Genomic DNA, 24198 nt, shown 5'->3' on the forward strand with positions numbered 1-24198 from the left:
TGGCATGCCTCTCTGGAGTCCGACACGGGAAACAGAGCTAACTCTGCCAGGCAGAGCTGGTCCAGGACACCAGCTCGAGCCCTGGCCTTCATTTCCCTGCTGCTCTCTAAGAGCTTCAAAATAAAAGAGGCAGCGCTGGAAAGCAAAACTGTCTGGAAAGAATAAAAGCAAGCAGAGCCCATGTGTTGGCAAGAGAGCTAGATTATTCCTCACCGTAAAACGCATTCAGGAAAAAAAAAAAAAATCTTGGCAGAGACGGCATCCCTCTGAAAGAGCAGGGCTGCCRTAACCAGGCCTGCGCGCAGCAGTAAATCAGCCATCCCCAGCAGGCAGGAACGCGCACCGGGCTCTGCCACGACTGCTCCAAGAGTTACGAGCAGCCGCTTGGCCGTGCGCGAGTCGGGGAGCAGGAAGCGAAGCGCTCCCCGGGAGACGAAGGCGAGCGCTGAATGGTGCCCTTGTGAGAGGGGAAAGGCTGGGGAGGTTTTGCGAGCGCGTTTGGCCTCCGTGCGGCTTCCTTCACCCAGTTTTCTTCGTGATTTGTGGCAAAGGCGGATCCACTCTTCTTTCATGCCTCATAAGCTTCATAGCTGTCAGACTAACATAACAGGTAATTAACTACTAAACAGCCATTTTCTCCTCCTCTCCTGAGGGAAATTGCTTACCATCCAGCTAGAAAATGTTTCTTTAGTGGTTTGCAAAAGTGAAAAGAAAGTCGGTAGTTTTTGGCAAGCAACAGGGGTGCTGCTGCCAAACAGGGGCATTTATGGTAACACTTGCAACCTGGACACCAGCACCTGGGCAACGAAGGTTCAGGAGAACTGGAGCTCCAAAAAAATTACACGGACGATGCTTATCCAGATCCCTGGCTTTTTCACCACTGCTGTGGCAAAAACAGCAAAAGCGGAGGAGTGAGCAACAAGATAAGGGAGCCAGAAGCAGGCCTGCCAATGGCTTGCTACATGGTTTGGAGGAAGACATCAACATTTCGCTCTCCTCGCTCTCAAGATTGCCYTCCTTGTGTGAGCTGCACATGCCTGAATCTGCTCACCACTTTGAAGGCTGTGGCAAGCGAGGAGCTTCTCTTGATAATGTGGGGAGAACCTATGCTGAAACATGAGCTCGAGGATGCTGCCCTTGGGCGGAGGGGGTCTCTCCCGGCTTCATGGAGACTGAGCCTCAAACACAGCACTCCTCAGCAGAGATACGTCTCCATAGCTGTCAATTCTGCATACTCCCCAATTCCAGTTCACCCRTTGCCAGCAGTAATCCAGCTTCTGCAGGTTCAATCCTGCTTGCCGCTCCCCCAAGGGCTGCCAAAAAACTGCTCAAGTATCACTGCAGACAAAACTGATCCAATGTTTGAAGCTCAGTTAATGGTATGTGCTCAGGCCTGGGCCAATACTGGTCTACCACTAGGTAGGAGTTATTTAGTATGAAGGAAAAAAGAAAACAACTCCTCACAGTGTGCAGAACCAGCCTTCAATAACAGAAAAACTCTGCGCCCAAGTGTCATCCTTCCTACTCACTTTTCCAAGGACAGTCATACTGAAGCATATTTTCCCCATCTGTTGTTCTATCAGCAGTAGTCTCTACCATCTCTTTACATGGAGGTTACTTTGGGGGATTATCTAGCCAGTCTTCACAATCCAGCCTTCTTGTGAAGTGCTTTAGGGCACATTTGCAATAACTGTGCAGCAAAGATGACACCCAGCTGGCAAAAAGAGGCATCAACCTGAGCCAGGACATCCAGGTTCTGCCACTGATGTATGTAACCGTGACCTGACTCAGGCTCCCAATTATGTGAAGTGCTTGCAGAGCACCGAGTGATCTACTTTGACTTTTGATTTCCCTCACAACATGATTTTGCATCACACTTTCAACTCTGAGCAAATTTTCAGCCCTCATCTTTTAAGGACCCATTCCCTCTGTCCTTGCACAGGCCAAACTGGCTTTTGGGTATAAAYAGAACATTTTCCTACATAGAAGTCTCTAAGTAGATCCAAATTTCTAGAAATGCCAACTTTTCTAGCCTGAGGCAGAGACATCCATTACTGTAGCTTCGTGAACGGGCACCCAAGGAACTCTACATGGTACTGGGCACAGCCTTCAGTCACAGAAGACTGCTTTGATAGCATTGGAGCCATTCTGGGAAGGCTGGGCTGGAGAATGGACGTTCAATCCAAATTGACAGAAGAGGCAAAAGGAAAGGAAAAAAAAAAAGAGCAGATTCACCAAAAAAACAAAAACAAAAGCCAGCAGCCAAACTTTTGTTTGAAAGCCTGTCAGGTCTAGACTGCAACGTGTGAGGAAGGAACAGCTCAAAACCACAGCTGCTAATGGTTATGGATTTGGCAATCAAAATGTCTTTGTTAAAAAAAAAGTTAACTGCCTTACTATTGAGGTTACAAACCGCAGCCTTGATGCATTGTTGCAGTCAACATCCTCCCTGCTGTTTTTGAGAGCTTACATCTGCTGCTGGCAGATAATGTGCTGGCATAGGCTCTCTTCATGAGGATGCACAAGGAATTTTGCTAGCCTGCCTTCCTTTCCCCTTCTTCCCACCGCGATGCCTGTCAGTTGCTGTCTGTTCTGCCCCTCGCATGCTTAGTTAGTACGCAGCCAGATCCAGACGCAGCAGGGGAGGCAGGCTGGGATCACCGCAGGATCCTTCCCCCGGACAGCCTAATGCATCCAGCGGGTGTTCTTTGCCTCCCAGCTCCAAGCAGATCAAGTTGTGTTTCTACACCACAAGCTGTACTTTGATTCAAAGGGCAGGGGAAGCAATTAAAACATAATAAGTAATAACAGGATTTTGAAATGTAGATTTGCTATTTAAACTCATTCTGGTGCACTTGATTTTAAAACACTGAACAATCTGCCAGGGCTCTGGTCCTTACAGAGACCTGGAGGGCTCAGTGGTGCCAGCAAACACACAGCGTGTTGCATCTTCCTCCGCTCTCTCAGAACCCAGCTTGCCTGCGTCACAGGACCTACTGCCACCACCACCCTCCTGCGGCTCAAATCCCAGCCTGAGAAAGCACCCGCCCTTGGTAAACCTCCAAACAGCACAAGAAGGGCCCGAGACGTTTACAGAGTGACTGACGACTGCCAGGGGAAACTGGGTGGACGTGGAAAAATATTCAGCAGTGTAATAGGCTCAGCTCAAAGAACCATGTTCATGCTCCTGCGCCAGGGGACCGTGGAGGCAGGGCTAGCCTCAGCTGCAATGCAGCCCCATTGCTCACGCTGCCAGAAGAAACATGGCAACAGGGAGGAAAGAGGCAACCAGGAGGAGGGGAAACCCGGGCACCTGCTTCTGCTCCGGCAACTCAGAGTGCCTGCACCCTGCTAGAAAYGGTCAGAGATTTTCAATCAGCTTCATAAAGTCCTTTCATAAATCAGAGTTTCAAAGCAAGGAGTATAGAAGAACTCAGCAAGTAGCCAAGATCATTCAAACTTTGAAAAATCTAACGTTGGTGAATAAAGCTCTGTACAGATAAGAGCATCCACATCCCCGCCCTGCTTTCTTCTGGCAATCGCTACTCCCCACRATGATCCTTGCTGCTGTTCCCCAAGGATGAGTGACACTAGARGCAGGCTGCTGGTTCCAGCTATTGATTCAATCACACAAGCTCTGTGCTATTTCTCACAGTCAAACGTGTGACAGAACCTGGATAGTCATCGAAACAACCGGTCTGTTTGGGGTTATGAAATCAATGACATGCTGATGAAAGCTTAAGCAAGCATAGTCCTTGGGCACTTGTACTTCTTCTACTGCAGCAGTTGCCTTTCAGACCTGCTATCTACCTCGCCATTTAGGGTCACCACCTAAAGTTTGATCGCTGCTCAACCTGGCCGAGCTAAAATTGGAAACTCAGGATGTGAGGCACCTGAGCAGCAGCCAGACTTGAGGTCAGTTAATCCTGAAACCAAGGATTTGATAAAGTAAAAAAACAGACACCAAAAAGAAGGCAAGTCCCAGTGACCACATCTGAAAGAAAAAAAATCCCATATCACTGACTAGTTTGCTAAAATGGTAGCAGAGGCTAAGTCCACAGTCATCATTAATTAAGTCATATGCTTCAGCCTTGGCTTCATTTTTTCCCTAGGGTCTATGAAACCAGAGGAGAGGGCAAGCTAGCCTCTATCATTCGATTTCTTTGGCATGTTAATGCATTCCTAAATTAATCATCATCAAGTGACAATCTCTCCTTCATCTTAACAGACTGAGCAGTGGCCTCAGTAAACCTGCTGGCTTATGCACAGCAGCTGGAGTATTAGAACAGTCTCTGTTGAAAACCAAAGCGCTCCACGTGAGGAAAAACTCTCCCATCTCTTACCGTCTATAATCCAAACCAGCTGCACACCTACTTTGCTTTACTTCTGTAACCAAGAACCGGAGGTACTTTAKGCCTTAAGGAAGAAGTACAGTGAGAAGCTGAATACAGATATGCATCACCTGTAGGTCCCTGCAAGCCAGACTAATGCTAATACCACTCAATTTTGTTTCAGGCTACACAGGAAACACAAATTCAGCTTAGGACAATTTGGGGACCCATAAAGTTCAAAGGCCTTTCTATTGGTTGCAATCATTAACAGGCACCTAGATAAACTTCCTCCAGCAAATCTGATCTGGTCTCCAAAACCGTAAAAGCTCGCTAAAAATCATTCATTTGTAGAGGTGCAATAACTAAGACTCTGGAATTGGAAGGCAATCGTCCCTTGGGTGGTGGGGGCGGGGGGTGAACAAAGACGTGGCCTGCCAACATGTGCAGAATGGCACATCATTACACAAGGGGCATTTGTCTCACTTGCTCTCTGTGCTAGGAAACCCTTACTTTGGGGAGAAGGTATGCATAAAAACTAAYACTTAAATCTCTGTTTGTCGAAGTACACTTCAGTATATATGTTCCCGTTCCTTTCTCTCTCTCGTTAGCATCTTACCTAGGTAAAGATTACTAGTGTGCTATTGTTCCTTTATTTGTAGATAATCTGAAAAGGCATTTTCTGGATTCTGGATATATGATATTACTAYCTCGTTCCTTCCTTCCTATTGGAGAAGTTAAATCAATTCCTGTATGCTTGGCACCCAAGTCTCATTTTTTGGATTTTTATTTCCATTGAGGAGGGAAGAGGAGGACAAGAGATTAAACCTAAATTTCCATGAGAGGGAAAGATAGAGCCAATTTAAAGGATAGCTGCAATTTTGTTGCACAAAAATAACTTAGACATGCTCCCTTGTACACATTTAGGACACTAAGTGATCACCTAGATGTGAAAAATAAACATTTCACTCTCAACAAACACAATTACCTGATATTTCAATCCAAGATTATAGCTACATCCAGGCACCAGTGTGTGTTTGCATTCAAAATAGATCCAAACACACCTACCAACTACTAAAATAGCTGCAGCAGAAATACTCTTTCCAGTTAAAATAATAGTCTTTCGGATCAAAATCATCAGCAAAATGAACACGGACCTCAGAGCACATTAAAACAGCGTAAATGTAAATAGCTCTGTGCTTGCTTTAGACTCTTGCCAAGCCCTGCCTGCACCATCCCATGTTTCCCCAGTTACCACTGATGAAGTCACTGACACCTAATGCAGGAAAAGAAAGGCAGCTCCTTGCTCCGCTCGAGGTGTCAGTGACATCAGCCCGGAGCAAGGAAAAGCAGTCATCAACGCTCAGATCTTGACAGGGAAAAGTTTCCAGGTCACCTTTAGCGCAGAAAAGCATAACAAAGGGATCATTCTGACCTGAACCGGCGCTTTTGGGCGGCTGCCACTAACAGAAGGAAATGAGCCCAGAACGCACTCCAAGGAGGTGCAGGATGTCTTAAACTTAACTGGAAATACAGAGATTTAAAAGCCACACAGAGGGATTGCCTGGCAGCAGCTAACCACCCGCTGTCATCAGCRGGCTGAATTCAGAAAGCGGCTTTGGCTGCGTTCCCTTGTGAACGACGCAAGCTACGCTYGGCATCTTGGTGGGACCTTCCTACCAGGTAATAACTTGTCCTCTGAAAGCACCTTCTATCATAGCGCAGCTTTTAGCAATAAAATGAGATGTATGTCGGGTGTGACAGGGAAGCACGTCTTTATTTTACACGTGGAAAAGAGACCCGGAGGAACTGATTTACCTAGTCCATACAGTAAGTAGCGCAATCCAGAACAGGGCAATGCCAGCTGATGTGATGCTGATTTTAGTCACAAGAACACCATTTCTCAGACAAAATCTTCCTCTGCCCCATGCCAGCTACTGCATATAAGACCCTCTTCTGTCATCACCTCTTTCACAGTCCTGAAAATCACCTCAACACAGTCAGTAAGTCTTCAGATACTGTGAAAATGGGAGAGCTGCAAGACTGACCCTACCAAAGAGGTTACACAAGGTCAGAGGGATAACATCCAGTAATAACACAAAAAACCTAGTCCCCAGTAATACTGCACACTCTCAGGCCACTGAGTTGGTTCCACTGTTTGTGCAACATTCAGCAAAACAGGGTATCATTGCTTGATTTTACTTTTTGAGCCCAACTGTAAAAAATATTAAACAATGACAATGATAGAAAAAAACCAGCAGTGCACCACTAATATCTTCATTAACAATCTGACAGAAGATGCAATCAGCAAGGAAACAAAATCTGCCGACAGTACTAAATAGGGAGTGGATGTCAGCATGAAAAGGACAGAGAAATAAAAGGGAAGTCACGGGAGACACAGAACAGGAAAAGTCCTTTGCCTATGGGTAAAATGGTCACAAGAATCAAACTTTTGTGGCTGCTAAAAAATGCAGGGCCACCATCAAAAGACATGGAGCAAGAGAGGCAACCATTTCATTTCARACTGTTGGTATCGCCTATCATCTACTTGCTTACCTAGCACTTGTGAAATGACTTCTTCCTGAAACRCAGAAGCTTCAGATAAGAATTGGTGAGGAAGAAAGGGATGAGTCAAAGCACAGCGCTTSAGAAGAGCTCTGTGGTGGCTTAACCTCCAAGAGGTCTCTGCTGCTGCAAGCCATTACCTTACTTTGCTATATAATGCAAGTCTTCAGAAGATTGTCAATGTTTTTGTATGCCATAAACAGGTAGAAAACGCCATCTTCCYCTCCTCCTCCCCCTGAAGCTAAGAGGACTCTTTGTACACAAAAACATTGCTGGATTACACTGCTAGCAATCAGCTTTGGTGCTAGCTGCTGATGAACCTGCRCTAAATCGTAAGCATAAGCAAAAGGGATTTCCTACTCCCAGTGAGACCCAATTCAGATTTTGGAGCTGGCACTGCACATACTTCGGTCTTTGTAGCATTCATAATTAAATCATTCTCAGCTTCTTTCAGATGCACTTAGTGCTCCCAACAGCCAAACACCACCTACAWTCTCCCATTAACAGAAGTTCATCACCAAATTCAGAAGGATTCTCAGATCTCTRAAGTCAACCTTACAAGTCAGGGAAATGAACACAGCACACAAAGTCAGGCTGGAAAAAAGATTTACAAAAACATTGTAAAAAAGACAATAAATTAGGGATTATTAACATTTTGCAACATAAGGGCAGCAAAAAGCCGATGGGATTTAAATCTGCACGTGCCATGGCATTGCGGCATTGAGAGAAGGAAATTTCTTGCCTATTGGTCTGATAAAAGTGCTCCTGGAATACTCTACTCTTTTCCAAGTGCCACTGCAGGCAAATGGTGTCAGCAAAGTGGAAAGAATTTATAGAGAACAGTGAGCTGTGAGGTTTCTCTATGGGAAGATTAAAAGGTAGTTATCTACAGCTCACATTCGAGACTGTAAGAAGCTGTCACAGCCATTTTACCAACATCTAAAGAACATATCCACAAAGGAAGAGGAGAAATTGTCAGAAGGAGAAAAGTACTTGTTAGCAATCAGGACATATTTTCCACCAGTGCCAATACAGACAGTGGAAGAAGGAAGAGAATCTTCATTTCAAATCAAACTGGAAATCAATGGATGGTACAGAAAAAAAAAATGCACTGGCCCCAGCGTCCTTTCCTCTTTCCCTAAGCCTTCTCCCATACAAAGGCTAAATACTCCGGCAGATTTTGCTGTATTCCAGTCCCAAAGCTCCCTCTGCTGCTCATATTCTACCCTCTTGCTGCAAGAAATTCACTGTTCTAACCTTTTCATCACAGAAGCTAATCAGGTTAGTCAGGCATGACTAACCCTATGTAAACCCAATTGGCTGTTCCCAATCTCCTCAACCATATGCCCAAAAATGGCTTCCAAAAGGAACTGCTCTATATACTTCTCAAGGACCAWACTGAAGCTGATTGGCTTAAGTACCCTGGATCATCCTTCTTGCCCTTCTGAAAGATGGATGTAATAGTTGCCTTTCTCCAGTCATTGGGGATCTCCTCCRACCTCCACAGCCTTTTTAAAAAACAGGTGGTCTCACAAAGACATCTGCCAACTCTCTCAGCACTTTTGGATGCATCCCATCAGCTCCCATGCACTTGTATAGGTTAAGTTTTCTCAAAAGATTYCTGGCTCAATCCTCCTCCACTACTAGTAGTTCTTCTCCTCCTTGAACCCTGCCTTTAAGTGCAAGATCTCCGGGAGATCTTGTTGGTGAAGCCTGACACAAAGAAGGCATGGAGTACCTCAGCCTTATCTGTGTCCCTTCTCACCAAATTACCTGCCTCATTCAGCAAGGAGCCCACTTAAGCCTCCCTTAATTCCCTTGGAAGTCTTGATCCACTGCTTGTTCAAGCGCACTGCAACGTCTCTGCAAACACCGTCTCTGCAAACACCGTCTCACTTCTCTTCATCCTTTCTGATGGGAGGGTGCTCACCTTTTCCCATAGTTCCTCTTCTGGGTGTGCTTAAGGAGTTGTTCACTACTCTCCAACAGCAACTAAACACATGTTTGACACTTCCTAATCCAGAGAATTCTGAGATAGGAATCTCACCTCCTGAGACAGGAARGTTGGCATGATTATAGCTAGTGATAGCAAAACTTGCTGCGTGGCTGAGCAAAAATTTGCAGAAATTCTTTCTCTCTGGACCCCATGAAGTTTCTACGGGAGAAACAATCACTGCTCTCAAAGTTACATCCAGATGAGATGTAAGCTCCCAGGTTTGCAAAAGGAAGATGCAAACCAGAAATACAACGTTAATGTGCTGTAGTTTCCTGTCTTCCACAGTCCAGCACAACCAGCGCGTTCCAGTGCTACATGCGCCAAGGAAGCAATGGCTGTCAAGAGTCCTTACAGCATAGTCTTCCAAGCCAGAGTTAACTTAGTTAAACAGATACAAGTCCTAAACATTAATTTTACCAAGCTTATTGAAAAAAGTTTGACACTATGTGAGAAACTAGTTTCAACCGGACTATCTTACTCTGCAAAAGGCTGACTGTGGATTAGGTCCACCATCCATGGAAAAGCATGGATCATGAATACTGGTCCACAGCTCCTTTCCACCGTTACTGGAATGCATTCTCCTGGCACATTCTTTTGCTAGTCACACAGCACTATATGGTATCAGTGTCTTTCCTCTTTGCCTTTTAAAATCTTTATTCAATGTCTTCTCCAGAGCACCACATGAAGTGAGAAATGCTACTTTAAAAAGTTTGTGRGCTAATACCAACTTCTAAAGGTTTATTTGCTGTACTCACCTGCTCATTAAATTGCTCTTGTGACAAACAATCAATCATGTCCACACAGCCTAGGAGGCACCCTGAGGGATAATCACTTGGAAATTCCACATCTGCATCAAAAGAAAAATATCTTAAAAGTGTGCCTACATACATAGTTGGGGGCCTACACAATTTGGGTGCCATTGGTTAGGGATATAAGCTTCCCTCCCTTAGCGCTCTCCCAGTTTTTGAGGCACAAGAAAACATGAAACGATTTTAACATCGTGCAGTTCTGTTCCTACGTTTGAAGACAGAACACACTGCCAGGCGACCCTGGCACTAGGGATCTGACTTAAGCCAGCCAGATGCATGACGATAAAGGCAAAGGGTGTACACAGCCCTGTTCACACAATCTTGAGCTTCGTCTGTGCAAGGCTGGTGTTTTTGATCAGTGTGCCCTGCTCCCAAACTGTTATGGTCCATTTTACTAATGTCAGCTTGACTACTCAGCAGGGATCTGCAGTGACCAATCTGCCCTGTTAACCAACAGGCAGCAACAGCCAACTGTCCATGAAGACCAGAAGAGACCAGAAGGTTTTCACAAACTAAACTTGCACATTAAAGCAAATGGAAAAAGTAGGGTCAAGAACAGTATGAGGCTTAGGATCTTCACCATGACAGGATGAAAGCTGATGAATGATTCTATATACCTTCCTCTGCTCAGCTTCCGAGAGAAGAATATATAGCACAGGAAGAGCTCCTTGTTCTGATCAGGGAGCAGACAATTCTGCTGTTTGGCATTTAAGCTGGGTGATATGCAGAAATACTGTACTAACAGGTGTGCAGTGTGGCAGCAGCCAGTATTCACCAACTCTCACGAGAGARAATAACATCTTCATGGGAACCTGCAGCTTTTCATTCCAGATTTGCACAAGGTCAGAATATACGAAAAGCATTTAACATCACTGTAAAACTGAAACCCAAGCCACTTCACATGCACACACACACAGAAGCACACATTCAATATCTTGCTGCTTAAGCCCAGTTACCACTGGGCTGACAAAAGTTACCACTGAAGCCACGTGCAATTTGCCAGTGTTTTGTGCTTGGACTATCTGACCAGCAAAAGGATGGAGTTAAAATCTGCCACCGTGCCCATACAGCTGATGAAATGTAGACAAGAAGAAGAGAATTTCAAGAACAGACAGAAGGTTAAAAAGAGAAGCAGTAATAACTGCTCAGCAGAGCTGGCTTTCTGACACTGCTCATTACGTGGCTCAATGTACCAAATAATACAAAGGCCCAAGGAGAGAAGTTCACCTTTTCGGAGCAGCATTCTGTAGGTGGCCTCCAGTTCAGAGATTTCCTGAGGGGAAGGTCGTTTAGCAGTAGCTGCTATCCATAATCTCCCTCTATGAGATGTGTACCAGGTCCTGCCCTCCACCCTAGAGAGAACAAAGGAGATTTTAGAACTTAAATCTCCTCAGAAACCCTGCATGGACACATTTCCAGTTTATAGATTTTCCAATATACTACATAATTTCTGTTACTAAGCTTTGCCTTAAGAAAGAATACAGTATATAAACTCAGGCAGCATGTCAGCACTACAGAGAGAAGCTGAGATGGGCAAGAAATAATGCCACAAGCAAAGCACGTTCTCACTGCTTTAATGCAACAGCAAAATGGGACACAGATCCTCTGCAAATAAAACATTATTTTGGACATGTGTGTAGGACAATCTGATCATACAATTCACTTACAAGCTCAAAAAGCTATGCACAGTAAGCATGCAATCGAGGGAGTAATAAAGGGCCACAAATCCTTATGAAGCCATCATTAGCTGCARTTCTCAGAGATGCACCAGGCATCCAACGACAGCCTCCTCAGACCACCTGGATGCAAAAGCACTGCAGATTAAGATTTACAGCATCTTTAGCCTGAGACATAACAAAAAAAATCCAAAACCAAWAAAATCCAACCACCTTGCTCTCTAAAAAGAAGAATCCTTTGAAGGAAAGCAAAATAAAGGCTAAAGAAGAGAAGATGCTTTGTTCTTTATTAACAGTAAAAAGGAGAACTGATATGCCAGGGATGCTGGCCTGAAGGACTTTCTCTTCAGAACTCGATCCTCCCCTAGAGGGGGCAGGTGGTAGAACAGAWTTTTTTTAATAGCTTGGTGCCATTGTTGGCTCTTTTACGATGGACAAAGAGACATTTTTAGCTTATTTACCTTTGAAATTCCAAGAAGAGTATGCCCTGACTTTTTTGCAGAAGTCTCAGCCTCTCTCTAAATCTACCCACCATGCAGAAGCTTGCACCTTCCAGGTTAGCTACTTCCATGAAATAAACAGGCTTCTCAAATGATCAGTACGCTGGATGAGGATAAGTAGTTTCTTGTTTTCTCACATCCTTCACAGCTTTCCCCTCTCAAGGAAAGGAACGTTTTTAATTAGAATGATAGATAAGCCAACGAAACAACAGATAGCAAAAACTTGGAGCTATCAGTAGGTATCAGTCACTGTACAATGTCATCRAGTCCACAGAGGTCCTCTGAGGAACACAGCTTCCCATCTCACCTCTGAAACAAGAGCTGGTCAGGGTAAACCACAGTTCAAGTCACTCCTTTACCTTTTGATTCCTCTTACAAGCAAGGAAGCCCAAGGCTGGTGCATGCTGAGGCACCAACCATCATCCGAGATTTCCTGCAACTCTCGATCCTGAATACGCAACCTGCTCCTCTCTGAGCCAGACTCATTTCCAATCTCCGTAGAATGGATGGCTTTCCTGTGTGAGAACGAACCAGTTTGGTCCACCCACTGTAGTGCATTCAAAACAAAGAAGAAAACAGTTAGCCTTTCTCTCTAGTAACAATGTTTATCACGTGCAAATCTTATTTGAAGCTTTCCTTAAGGACATAGGCACTACTCTTATTGAGATCACTCTACTCTTTCTTCCTTGCAAGCAGGAATAAAAGCAAKGCAGTGAATCCACTCTGCAGCTCTCCCTTTAAATCAGTAGTTGAGCTTTGGCGCATGCAAAAAATAAAACTATATACTGGTCTCCCAAAGCATTCACAGGCAGATACWATGTTCAAAGCATATTCACAGCTGTCCACATCCAAAACACAGCAATTGCACTTGTGCAATTCCATTTTAACCACAGTGTGCTTGGTGCATGCTAAGCATTTCAGAGGTTTCTGAAAAGGAGGCAGGAAACCAAAACCCAAATAGGCTAAACCTCCAAAGAGCAAGGAACAGAGGCAAGGCATTGACAAACTTCCTCTGTCTCCAGCTCAGACAGTTAATGAAGATCTCCATGACACAGGGGAGGACAGGGCTACTACAATCGTGCTAAAAGTCACAATTCTTAAGCCCAGCTCTTCCCAAGTTAGTCATTATTCTGGGATAAATCACTCAAGCTGTACTGACCAAAGGCGCAGGCTGAAGAAGATGAGGGTTCACTAAAACACTAGAACTCATAGTCGYCATGGCTTCTGCGCTCCCAACTGGCTTGCCCAGCGTGCCACAATTAATGGCTTCAATGGTTTCATCCAGTCTGCAAGCATAAACGAGACTCATGAAAATGCCCTGCTCCCCTCTGGCAATGTCTACCTCCTCCGTTCTCAAACACTTCCAACCCACAGCATTTTCTTTTTTTACCATCTTCCCTAACTAGATGATTTCTTTGCTCAGTCCAATTTCCAGTTTGAACAGTTGCTCTTATCTACTGCAGAAACTCAGCTTGGTTTGATATGAATTGGTTCTGCTGATACAGCCGTTCTGCAATATCTCATTCCAGGRCAGCTTTATGTTTAACAGACATGCCAGCTAATGCAACTCCATACCAGTCTCACATAGGTGGGCGTAGGACGGATCTCAGCAGAGTTGTGCTGGAAGAGATATGTTGCAACCGACAAAGACCCTTAAGGAAGAAAAGCTTGCTCAGCCTTACATTTGCTGTCCCAAATGCAGACAGGCCACCATCAGCAATCATTTTCGTCTCCCTGCTCTTGGGCATGGCTCTGCACTGCCAGTACTCACTTGCTGTGGTATTCAGCCATGCTGTTATCCTCCTCCAGGATCTGCCTGCCAGCAAAGTCTATGGTGATCTTTTTGGCAAGCCGAGAAGCATGGCGCAGTTCCCGCAGTTCCTGCTCTCTCTTCTGGAGGGCCTCCCTTTCTTGCTTGGAAAGCCACTGGTTCGAGTCTGTAGCGAAGTAATCTGATTCATCGTCGATGACCTGGGTTCGACGCACACTGGCCAGAAACAACCGCAATGGTAGGAGACCAGCATAGAGGGACAGTCACACAGCACTGCCTGGCCCAGCCCTGCCTCCTTCCCATTCTCTCCAGAGAGCTAGGTTGTCAGGGACACAAAGCAAGGACATCCAAATGGGACCCATTTGAGAGCCATGCAGCAGCCTGACACAGATCCCATCTGCTCCCATCTTCAATGTGGAGCGCATCCTATGCAGCCCACAGGTCCCAGCTTGGCATAGGGACAGCTTCAGGGATTCTGCTCCCCTTCCACCACGAAAGGGCCCTTCCCTAATTTAGGATTGGAAAACACAACTACAGGCTGCAGGAACCATGGTCCACATACCTCCCTCTCACCACCACATCTTGGCTCTTGTTCTAGTAAATGTAAAAGCCAAACTCCAATGGGAATGTSTCTGTAGCTACAGCCCAGGTTTCACAAGGAACTCTGTAACACTTCAGTTTAAGGCAGCTTTGCCTCTCAGGTAATTTATTTAATTTCATGATAGTCTCAGCTGGTACCTTACCTTGTCCTGTCAAATTCTAACAACTTGTCTTTGTGTTTCACAGCCATCTCTAGGCCTGCTTTGAGTCTAGCTTCTTGTCGAGGCARTAAGTCCTTGCTTATAGCTTCCAAATTCCCTGAACTTTCAGCACCTGAAATATAAAACAAATCACAGCTCAATCTTATGAGACAGGCCAGCTGTTTAAATCCCAATTTGATGGGCCTGGCTGYAGAAATATCCCCTGAAACAAATATAATTGAAGGAGCTAAAAGAGGTATCTTGCACCAAGATTAGTATCCCTTTTAAACCAGTCCAAGTCTTAATTTCTCCTCTAGCCCCTTTTACAGATTCCTTCCCTCAAAAATGAACAGGCGATCACAGTGGCCATGACTAGGAAGTGTTTAGAGAGRAAGCCTTGCTCTTTGATTCTCCTTTGACTTTCCCTAACAATTTGGTCAATCCAGTCTGCCCATCATCAACCACAGGCTTTAAGCCTTCTCCTGCAAGCCTAACCATTATCTCCTAACCATTGTTACCACCAGAAACAGACACTGAAGATGTCAAGGAGGGCACTAGAGATCACTGACAACTGCCACCGATGCACAAAGCAAGTCCCATATCTGCTGCTGTATGAGCTTCTCACAAATGAAATCCTCCCCCAACATATCTCAGCAGGTTCTTGAGACTATCCATAGGGAGAGACAGAGAAATCTATTCCCAACAATCTCTGTTTTTTTATCATGAGAGCAAGGAACAGGAAAAACGCAACAAAAAACAAAAAACAAAAGATCAACCAAACAAACATGGAAAAAAAGGAAAAAGTTGTTTGCATCACAGCCCACAGTGGAACAAATCAATGTATTTCACAGAAGACATCACACAGCCTAATGCCTCRGATTAAATTGAGAGAAGGAAAAAAGCCTGTACTCCTCTATTGTTACTGATCCAGTTTTCCATTCCGCAGACRAGGAGCCAGCCATATTTCAGCTTTCACCTAAACAGATAATGCAGAGAGCAAGACACTGCAGAAACAAAGACCAATAAATGGCCAAGAAGATGGGATCCTGAAGTACATCAGGATCTCTGCAGAGAGAGCATACACAGATTGACTCTGTGATCAGCTATTACGCTCAAGGACCTACAAGACCCCCTGCACCTCAGCAGCTCTAGAGAAGTTGACGTCAAGACCCAGAGTAAATACTCCCCTGGTTCTTCAGCAAAGTTTACTTTTCAATCAAGAACACTGTGACCTTGGATATAATTCAACTCAACTTAGACAAACATCCCCATAATGCACAGGTCTTCACTAAGAGACTGGGTATTATTTCCTTTTGCTTTCTTTGGCTCTGTTCCTATTTTTAGCTCCAAACATAAATGTTAGACAAGAAGAATCATTAGAAAAATTAACCAACACCCCCATAGACCCAGCAAATCAGATAGCAGCACTTCATCTTCCACTGCACATATTCCACATGGGACTTACCCTAATTTTCAAGGACTGCTAGAGTGGTCCAATTCATATGATTGATTCAGGAATGCCTAACGAGCAGCCTTGGGGTTTCTGAGTACACAAATTATATGCTGCCATTTGACACTTGCAGTTATCACCTCCACTGAATTCCAGAAATGCTGTCAAGTGCTTACTGAGAGGATACAATGAGACAGCTTCCTAGCTATCCTTTTAATACCCGTCACAGACACCATGCAGGAACAGGAACAAGTGGGTCAGTAAGGTCTGAAGCAAAGAGAGTTCACAGACTGTCTTGGGAATTTACATTTCAGAGAAATGTTGAGGTGTCAGCTTCTCAGAAGGAGTTTCCTTTCGACTTTGCCAACAATTCTTTATAATTCAGRTGAACACATCTAAACAACTTACAGGCAAGAACACATACAGTCTCAATCTTACACAACATCAGGGCAAGTCCAAAGTGTAGCACAGTGGGGTAGAATAGGGCTCCTGCTGCTGCATAACCAATTGGATTCATTATATTAACGGAATACAATTGCTACTAACCTGCCATGAGCTTCTTCAGCAACTTCTGGCTCTTGTTTGAGTCCCGCTGAAGAATGTCCTGCTCTTCTTTAGTGCATACCTAAGGAAATAAAATGAAGATTAGGAAGGACATCACGTGGTTGGCCAGCTTTGGAGCCTCAGACAACAGCTCAAGGCAAGCTGTTAAAGACGGCCAAGATAGTCCACACCTTGTTTCCTTCTGTGTTATTTACACAGAGTGAATCCTGAAAGCTTGTTCTTTATTTACATTTCTAAAAAACAATCCATGAGCCATGTACAGCTTGGTCTTTCTTGGTTCTGTGGGTGAGCACACTGCTAGGTGATCTCAAACAATGAGGAATGCACTCAGAATTCCTCTGAGTGGATAAGTAATGTTTAACAGAAAGGTCCTTCCTCTTGGTCARTCACTTGTAGTTAAATAGGTCTTTAAAAATAGTTATCAGTCTGATTTAAAATATTTTCTCCATCCAACTGCTTGATTTTTGATCTCCTGAAGATAACTTTACTGAATCTATAATCACCATCTTGTCCAGAGCACAAATACCACTTGAATGTTTAATTTAAAAAAATCAATTTAGAGTGAAAAACTATAATAACAAAAGCAACCAAATTCAGCGTCCTCCATTTTAAACATGATTTTTGAAAGGTGTATTAACAACTAATGACCATTCGGAAAAAGGAAATCTTTGTTGAAGGTTTCAAAGCCAAAGACTCTACGACTGTGTATGCATGCTGAGAGTACCTGTAATACATCGCGTGATACCTCTCCTTGCCTTCTTCCTCCAAAAAGTGCCCTTTCAAACAAATGCGGGACGTACTAGATATTCCAAACGCACATAGCACAAGCGCTTCAGGAAATAGTCAGCCAATTGGCCCTGGCAGAGTTGCCTCCCCTGTTCAAGCCCCACACAGACTTTGGGCACCAGTGCAGTACACAGGACAGTGCCATGTATGAGATAAGCTCCAAAGTGGTGCAAATTATGCAGGAAAACTCTCCTCTCTCTCTGATGCAGTCCATCGCAAGAGAAGCAGAAAGTTAACTCAAAGCCGCATCATCTCTCCTTCCCTCAGAAAGAGGTGGTACAGGCTCCTTCCTGCACAGCTGTAGAGCTTGGAGAAGTTCACCACAGAAGCTTCGATATAAGAGAAGCAAAGAGGCTACTTCAGCCCCAGGCCATTTCAAACCACTCAGCACAATATGCTGCATTTAAACACGGCAAAACAAAAACCATCTCATTACTAACCAGTGCACCACAGAATAAGCAGGGTCCAGAGCCCTCCTGCTCGCAGACAATGCGTCCACAAACCAAGCAGTTGTTGATGAGCTTGTGCTTCTGGCCCAGGCACTCGCAGGTGTGACGCCCAGGGATCAGGACGGCCAGTTTGTCTTGTCCTTCCTTGGTATACAGGTTGACATACTTGGTCTTCTTCTTAGAGGAATTATTGCTGCTGTTGACTCCACTGCCAGTCTCCTGTGCCTGAGAAGCAAAGGAAACAAACTGCATTCACACTGCTGCCCAGCAGCAGCCAGGGGAGAATAGAGAAAGCATCGACCCTTGAACAGACTGGAGAGACTCTAACATTCATCCTTCCGCCCGACTGGAATGAAACTTGGACCAGACCCCAGATTCAAATCAAGACAACTGAAAGACAAGCTTAGGACTGCCAGGAAAGATCTAAGCAATCTAAACAAAACAAGGACAAAAGGATGTCGCAGATCCATTCGATATGCTTGCTGCCTCTGTAAGCTGAAATTGCTTGGGTCCAGGTAGTAGCAGTGCTGTCAGTCTCCAGGACAAGTATTATCGACTGATATTTAACAGCTTCAAACAGCAGCCCAGCTACTCCCAGACTTACTCTCAAAGGCTCCTCTCTAGCTTCAATCAAGCGTTGCATATCTAAGGTTTGGACTAAGCTGAGGCAGAGAAACCCTCATCAGGAATGAGCAAGGTATTTTGGATGATGGTTGTATTAACCATCTAACAGCAGAATTGTCCATTTTCTCCCCAAGGGAGGGACTTTGAATCCTGATCAAAGAAACAAAGGGTTCCCTCTCACCCCGATATCTCCAGTAGGTATCAGTTGAGATGTGAATCACATAGAGAAATTAATTACAAATAGAACACAATTAATTGCAAAAAGAAAACAAACATAGAACACAGAAATCGCTCCAGAGGGACAGACCAAAGCCATCTTGAGCCTGACACCATTTCTCTGGCAATGCTCAAAAACTGGTGCTTTGAAAGTAAGCACAACACACTCCAGGCACAAACCCATCTCATAACACTAGATGAGACTGCTTTCAACCGTGAACTGCACACCAGCCATGACCAAGAAAAGCTAAGACTTATTACCCTTAGCTGTTTCAGCAAGCATCACTCCAATACAAACGTACTCTCCACCTTTTACTTGTCCTATCCGTGACACACCTGAAAACCCTCTTGCAGCGCAAGGACAGCTTTTTTTTGCCTCTCCTCTGCAGAAGACTCTCTCTCATATAGAACAGAAGAGGATTTCTAAGAATCTCTTTCCCAGAAAACCTATCTTGATTCACTACAGAAAAACAACTCGTTTTCTTTGGTTGCTGTATGCTAAAAGATTGCTCCAGCTCCCTGACTCTCAGCCCAGCTAGCACCGCTTCTAGCTCCCAGTGTCCTCCCACATTCCTTTTCTCAGTGATGGTGCTATATAGTGGCAGTTGTTTTCACCAGCTTGGCTCATGCTCTCTTCTCAATAGCATCAGGCTACTGGTTTAGCAACAAGCAGGCACAGCCTTTCCAGTTCCCCTAGCTGTGCCCAGCTGGCTTTATTACCACAACCAAATCCAAACGCTATGGTCAGGAAAGAACAAAAATGGATCAAGTGACCTTGATTAGCAAATCTTGGCAAAGGTTTTTCAGTGGTTTTATTAGGTTAAAAGACAACTCCAATGAAACAGCACGTAACTGTTCATTTTGACCCTTTAGTTTCAAGAATGCGTTCTTTTACCTTTCAGACAATTGCCTTTAAAAACACTTGAAGCATTTGCAGCTTCTCTAGTACAAAATCCTCAATTTAAAACCGTAACTCTAATTTCCACAATTTATCCAGGTGCAAACCTGACTTTTAGAATTTAGATGTTATGCAGTGATTCCATGTCAGAGATGCACCTGGATAAATGGTGGAACTTAATTTCCGGATGTGCAGTACAGTTGATGTTTACAGCATGAAGGAATCCACTGCAAGTCTAACGTAAATCAGGCACACTGCACATTCACACACCTGTTTTTGCAGAGCACGCTCCTACACTTCAGATAGCAATTATCTGCTATACTTGATACAAACTGGAGCCACCGTTCTGCAGCTGGATCAGTATGTAAGCAAGGAGCTTGGGTTCTCAGCAAGTAAGCTGTAAAGCTCAGGGTCAAAACCCAACATACAAAAAACAAAATCCAGAAATTCAGTCCAGGGAATTACAACGTTTAACAGCAAATATCCTCATACCTGATGTGCTTACTGACGCGCTCAGTTCTGCTGAATTGAAAGCAGGACTGCTAAAGAAAAGGCATTAGTCAACTATAAAAGAAAAGCATAAACAAAGCAACTAATGTTTGCTGCGTGGCACTGTGCTGCTTGGAAACAGCTGGATTTCCTGTTTTTTAGTGTTTCTGTTCTCTTTCATTGGAGTTCAAATTATTTATGTGTACTTCAAGAATTTTTGTTTACAGGATTCAACAACATCTAAATCTCAAAACTAAGGATTCAGAAGTGGAGCTGAGCAGGGGAGAGAAATAGCCAAATCAGAGCACCAAACCAAATCTGAAGCCCAGTGAAAATGCACTAGCTGCAGCTCTTCAAAGTCCTCTATCTAGCGTTCAAGGCCTTTTCTCTGAAGCAGCAGAAGCCTGGCAGCCTGCAATATTTCAATTGCCAATTAAAGCTTTATTCAGCATGACCAAAAGGTTTTGAATAGAGCACATAGGAACATTTCACCCACATGCTGGCTTTATTAATTCCACAACCTTCTCAACTCTGATTTAAAGAAATACCTGCTATTACTAATTGTAACATCTATTTTCACTGTGCACTCTCTCATTCAAGCTTTTTTAGAGGGAGTAAAATCTGCTTTGACATATTCACTACTTGATGATTGATATTCTACTCTCCATTACAGATACAAACATACACAACTTTTCTCCCCGTTCCTAGGTTTGTCATTTACCCCACAGTAGTGAAGACTCCTGCACACACACAACATGAGCACTGTCTGCCCAAATCTCCTGTCAGCTTTGAACAGCACCGGTGTATGGAAACAGCTGCCCCTGTCATTGCAACTGGGCTACTGTACCACTTGCTGGCAATGCTCTTACATCGTACAACTCTCATCCATCCCAACAGCTGCCAAAGCACTTGCTCAGGTTATAGCTCACGGCTGCCAGGTTAAACGCTGTTTAATAGTGAAGAAAGGTCTCTTGCTAGCAAGCCACATGTATCTTACAGAAGCACTGCTATAGGTAAGATGCTAAAGAACATAAGTAGGACAAGGTTTGACTGGAAAGGTAAGTATTTCTTAGACACAATGATGTAGCCAGAAAACGCAATGTGCTTTCAAGTACCTAATTGCTTTCATCAGGATTCCAATAACAAAGGATTCATATCTCTGAAAGCTTATCTCCATTTTCAATCACTTATTTTGTTAGAGTACTTGATATTAGCTCTTGCTCCAAGCTAAGTTCATAATCTGTCCTGAAGATCCACTGACCCACAAAGTCACTCAACACTCCAGCGGTTTCTCTGCCTTCAAGTGCCAAATACACTCACCTTGGCCAGGTCAAGGGGGGTTTTTACTTCCTCTGCGTGAACACTTGGCTCAGCATATGCAGGTGTTTCCTGTTTGTTCCTTCCTTTGCGTTTACCCTTTTTTGCCTGGTCTCCAGCCCGAGGCGCTTCCGAAGTCTCTAGAAGAATGCGTAACCACAAAGAAAGGCTTGGTAACTACCAGCAAGAAAAAGATGTCCCTGAACTCTTGCATCCAGCTGGCATATGAAAACTGGCTTTAAACTCTCATGACCTACACATCTCATGACATACAGAAACAGGACTATCCCCAGATTCTTCAGAGCCCTATAACTGTCTACAAACAGAACAACTGAGATGAGCTTATCTGATACTTTAATTCCTTCCTCTCAGGACCACTCACCATCCTTTTTCCGATACACTGGTAAAGGCTCAGAAGGCAGCTGAAAGGATTTCCGCCACCTGGCCAGCAGTTCTTCTACAAACCGGCTCTTCTTCCCGTCAGTCCCCTGAATGAGGTCAATGATGTACTCCCGGATCTCATCCTCGTTTGTTATTGACAAGATGTACCTGCAGGAAGACAGCATGGGGGAGAGGGAATGGGTAACAGGGCTTTTGCTCTCAGGAAACCAACAGTCTAATTGCAAACACACGCGACTAGTGCAACTAATCTCCTGCACTTTCCCCTTCAGGCTGCTGAAGAGACCACGGGAAGGAAGGAATTTTCTAAGAGAAATTCAGAGACAGGCACGCTTTGAGAAATCTCTTGATGCTCTTTCACTGGGAAAAAAAAAAAAAAAAAGAAGAAGAAGAAGAAGAAGAAGGAAGGTAAACCATCTTTCTTACCCCGTTCCTGCTGTCAATTCTGCCACACGCTAAAAACCCCACACTGAGCTCCATGCTTCCCTCACGTAATTTAAAAATCTAACAATAAACTTAAGCCCATGAGGGGTTTCTGCTTTAAATACACAGAAATAGCTGTGTGCCTTTCTTCACCTATCTATAGCCACGTAACACCCCTCCCGGCCGTCTCCTACCCTGCACAGTCCAAGTGCTTCACATAGGCCCTTCTCGTGGTCCCCTCACAGGGAACCAGCAGGAGGGACCGGGCAAGGCGCGGAGACGCCAGGGGCTGTCCCCAGGGTCCCCGATGCGTGGAGGAAGAAGGAGCCCTCGTCTTGCGAGCGGCACCCCCGACAACGGTCCAAAACGCACTCCAAACCCAGCGTTTCCCATTTAGGTTGCCCAGGGCACCCTGAGCGAAGGTGATGCAGGGAGAAAGAGAAGCCYCAAGGGGCGGCCCGAAGGCACCCGAGCAGCGCCTGAAGGAGCCCGAGTGCCCCCCGCAACATGGCAGGGGACGGAGGGACCCGCTGGGGCGCGGGCGGGGCGTCCCAGCGCTCAGCGAGGCCTTCCACGGCTCCCGCAGGGCCCCGCCAGGGCGGGCCAGAGCAGCCCCGTGCCGCCCGGGCCAGGCAGSGGGAGCCTCCCCGCGCCCCTCCGGCCCCGCTCACCGCACGACCTCCTCGCCCACGTCCAGCCCGAAGTCGCCGCGGAGGTGCTGGACGCACCAGTCCAGGAGCGGGCTGGGAGCCGCCATGTTGCGCGCGGGGGAAGGCAAAGGGCGGCGCACCGCGGCGCCCGCTCCCCTCGGAAACGCGGCCGCGGCGCGCCCGTTCCGGCGGGGCGCGGAGCGCAGCCGGTTAGTTTTTCTTTTTTTCTTCTTCTTTTTTTTTGGGGGGGGGGATTGATTGACTGAACAGACAGACCCGATTCCCCCAAAGTTAATCCTCCTGTAGTTTTGGCCCTCGAGCCAGACTGCTCCCAGGACCGAATCAAGGTCCCCTCTGCCTACAACGGGGTGCTGTGCTGCAGGCGAGGCCATTGCGCCTCGGTGCACCCTGCCTCCGAAGCGGGAAGGCATCAGCCAGCAATCTGTCATCGCCGACGCTGCTGCCTTACCAGGGCACAGCTCTGCTCTGAAGGTGAGCTTTCAGGCACACCAGCTCCACCCAGGGAAACCCTCATTGCCAAGGCCTACAGGGAAACCAAAGAAATGCAGATAACCTGGCCTCAAATGCTGACAAAACAGGAAAGGAAAGAGAAGAGTCGAGTTGGAGGCTTGGAGGCCTTCAGCTTGCCTTGCTCACACACAAAGGCTCCCAGCAGCTGGCACGGACTCCACAGGAAAGTGGCTGGGGAGGCAGCCACAGCACAGGCACCTGCTGGATGGCAGCTTCCAGCTCTGGCTCCTGGATAAGGAGCAGAAAAGGTCAGTTTTAGTCTTTTTTGTTCCTTCCTCAGCAATTTCTCTGGCTCTGCCGTGAAGGTGGGGTCCGGCCAGCAGCTCCTGCCGCCGCTGATCATCTTCCCCAGGCCTGGATGGGAGGGACAAGGCTGTGCTGGGCAGCGAGGAGGGGGGCTGGATACAGGGTGGGTGCCCTGAGTTGCCTTCTGCCCCCATCAACACAGCGCTGCCCCTTCGATTTGTCCTTCATCATCAGAAAGCTGTGGATCTAGATCTTGTTCAAAAGGAGCCTAAGACTTCTCTGAACTCAGGGGGCAGAAATGGTGCAAGCTTGTGTGAAAGAAAACCCACAGCTCCCCAGTCTGCATAGGCTGCAGGGAAGTGAGAATATTTCCCTCGGCAGCAATTCTGGTGGAATTCTTGGAGGAATCTGTCTGGGCCACCTCCGCCGCCGTGGGCGTGCTCATGTTGGGCCATAAAGGCCCGACCTGGCGGGGTTGTGCAGAGGAAGGAAGCAAGGCCAAAGATGGGCCCGTGCCCRCCTAGGGACAGGGCCTGTGACACAGGCAGCGCCCGTTAATGTGTTTATCAGATATATATGTTGCTATTGACACCTTTCAAATCGCTCGGTGCTTTCGGCAACATAATGAAGAGCAGGTGGATAAACATGAAAGAAAGATGCACATGAAAATAAACATTAAAAGGAATTTTAAGATAAAGAGAGCAATAACTGTTGGAAAAGGACGGAATGCGCGGGCCGGGCCGAGCCGAGCCGGGCCGGGCGCGACGCCGC

The 24198-nt window shown here is 45.7% G+C and overlaps 1 protein-coding gene across 2 annotated transcripts in view; it reads right to left on the minus strand.

The window, feature by feature from the left end:
- TRIP4 (thyroid hormone receptor interactor 4) overlaps nt 1-22779 on the minus strand; it is a 34519-nt gene extending 11740 nt beyond the window's left edge. For both annotated transcript variants that reach the window (XM_085300701.1, XM_085300700.1), the window contains exons 1-11: nt 22672-22779; nt 21561-21727; nt 21182-21318; nt 17626-17859; nt 16382-16460; nt 14389-14518; nt 13646-13861; nt 13034-13160; nt 12234-12421; nt 10926-11050; nt 9645-9736 (exon numbers count right to left, since the gene is read on the minus strand). In XM_085300701.1, the coding sequence (XP_085156827.1) occupies nt 9645-9736; nt 10926-11050; nt 12234-12421; nt 13034-13160; nt 13646-13861; nt 14389-14518; nt 16382-16460; nt 17626-17859; nt 21182-21318; nt 21561-21727; nt 22672-22757 (1581 nt within the window). In that variant the 5' untranslated portion in view covers nt 22758-22779. The remainder of the gene's footprint in view (nt 1-9644; nt 9737-10925; nt 11051-12233; nt 12422-13033; nt 13161-13645; nt 13862-14388; nt 14519-16381; nt 16461-17625; nt 17860-21181; nt 21319-21560; nt 21728-22671) is intronic.
- Between the last annotated feature and the right edge of the window lie 1419 nt (nt 22780-24198).

This window comes from Rhea americana, unplaced genomic scaffold (assembly GCF_003343005.1).
Source record: "Rhea americana isolate MKP2758 unplaced genomic scaffold, rheAme1 scaffold_168, whole genome shotgun sequence".
In the NCBI taxonomy this organism is placed as follows: Eukaryota; Metazoa; Chordata; class Aves; order Rheiformes; family Rheidae; genus Rhea; species Rhea americana.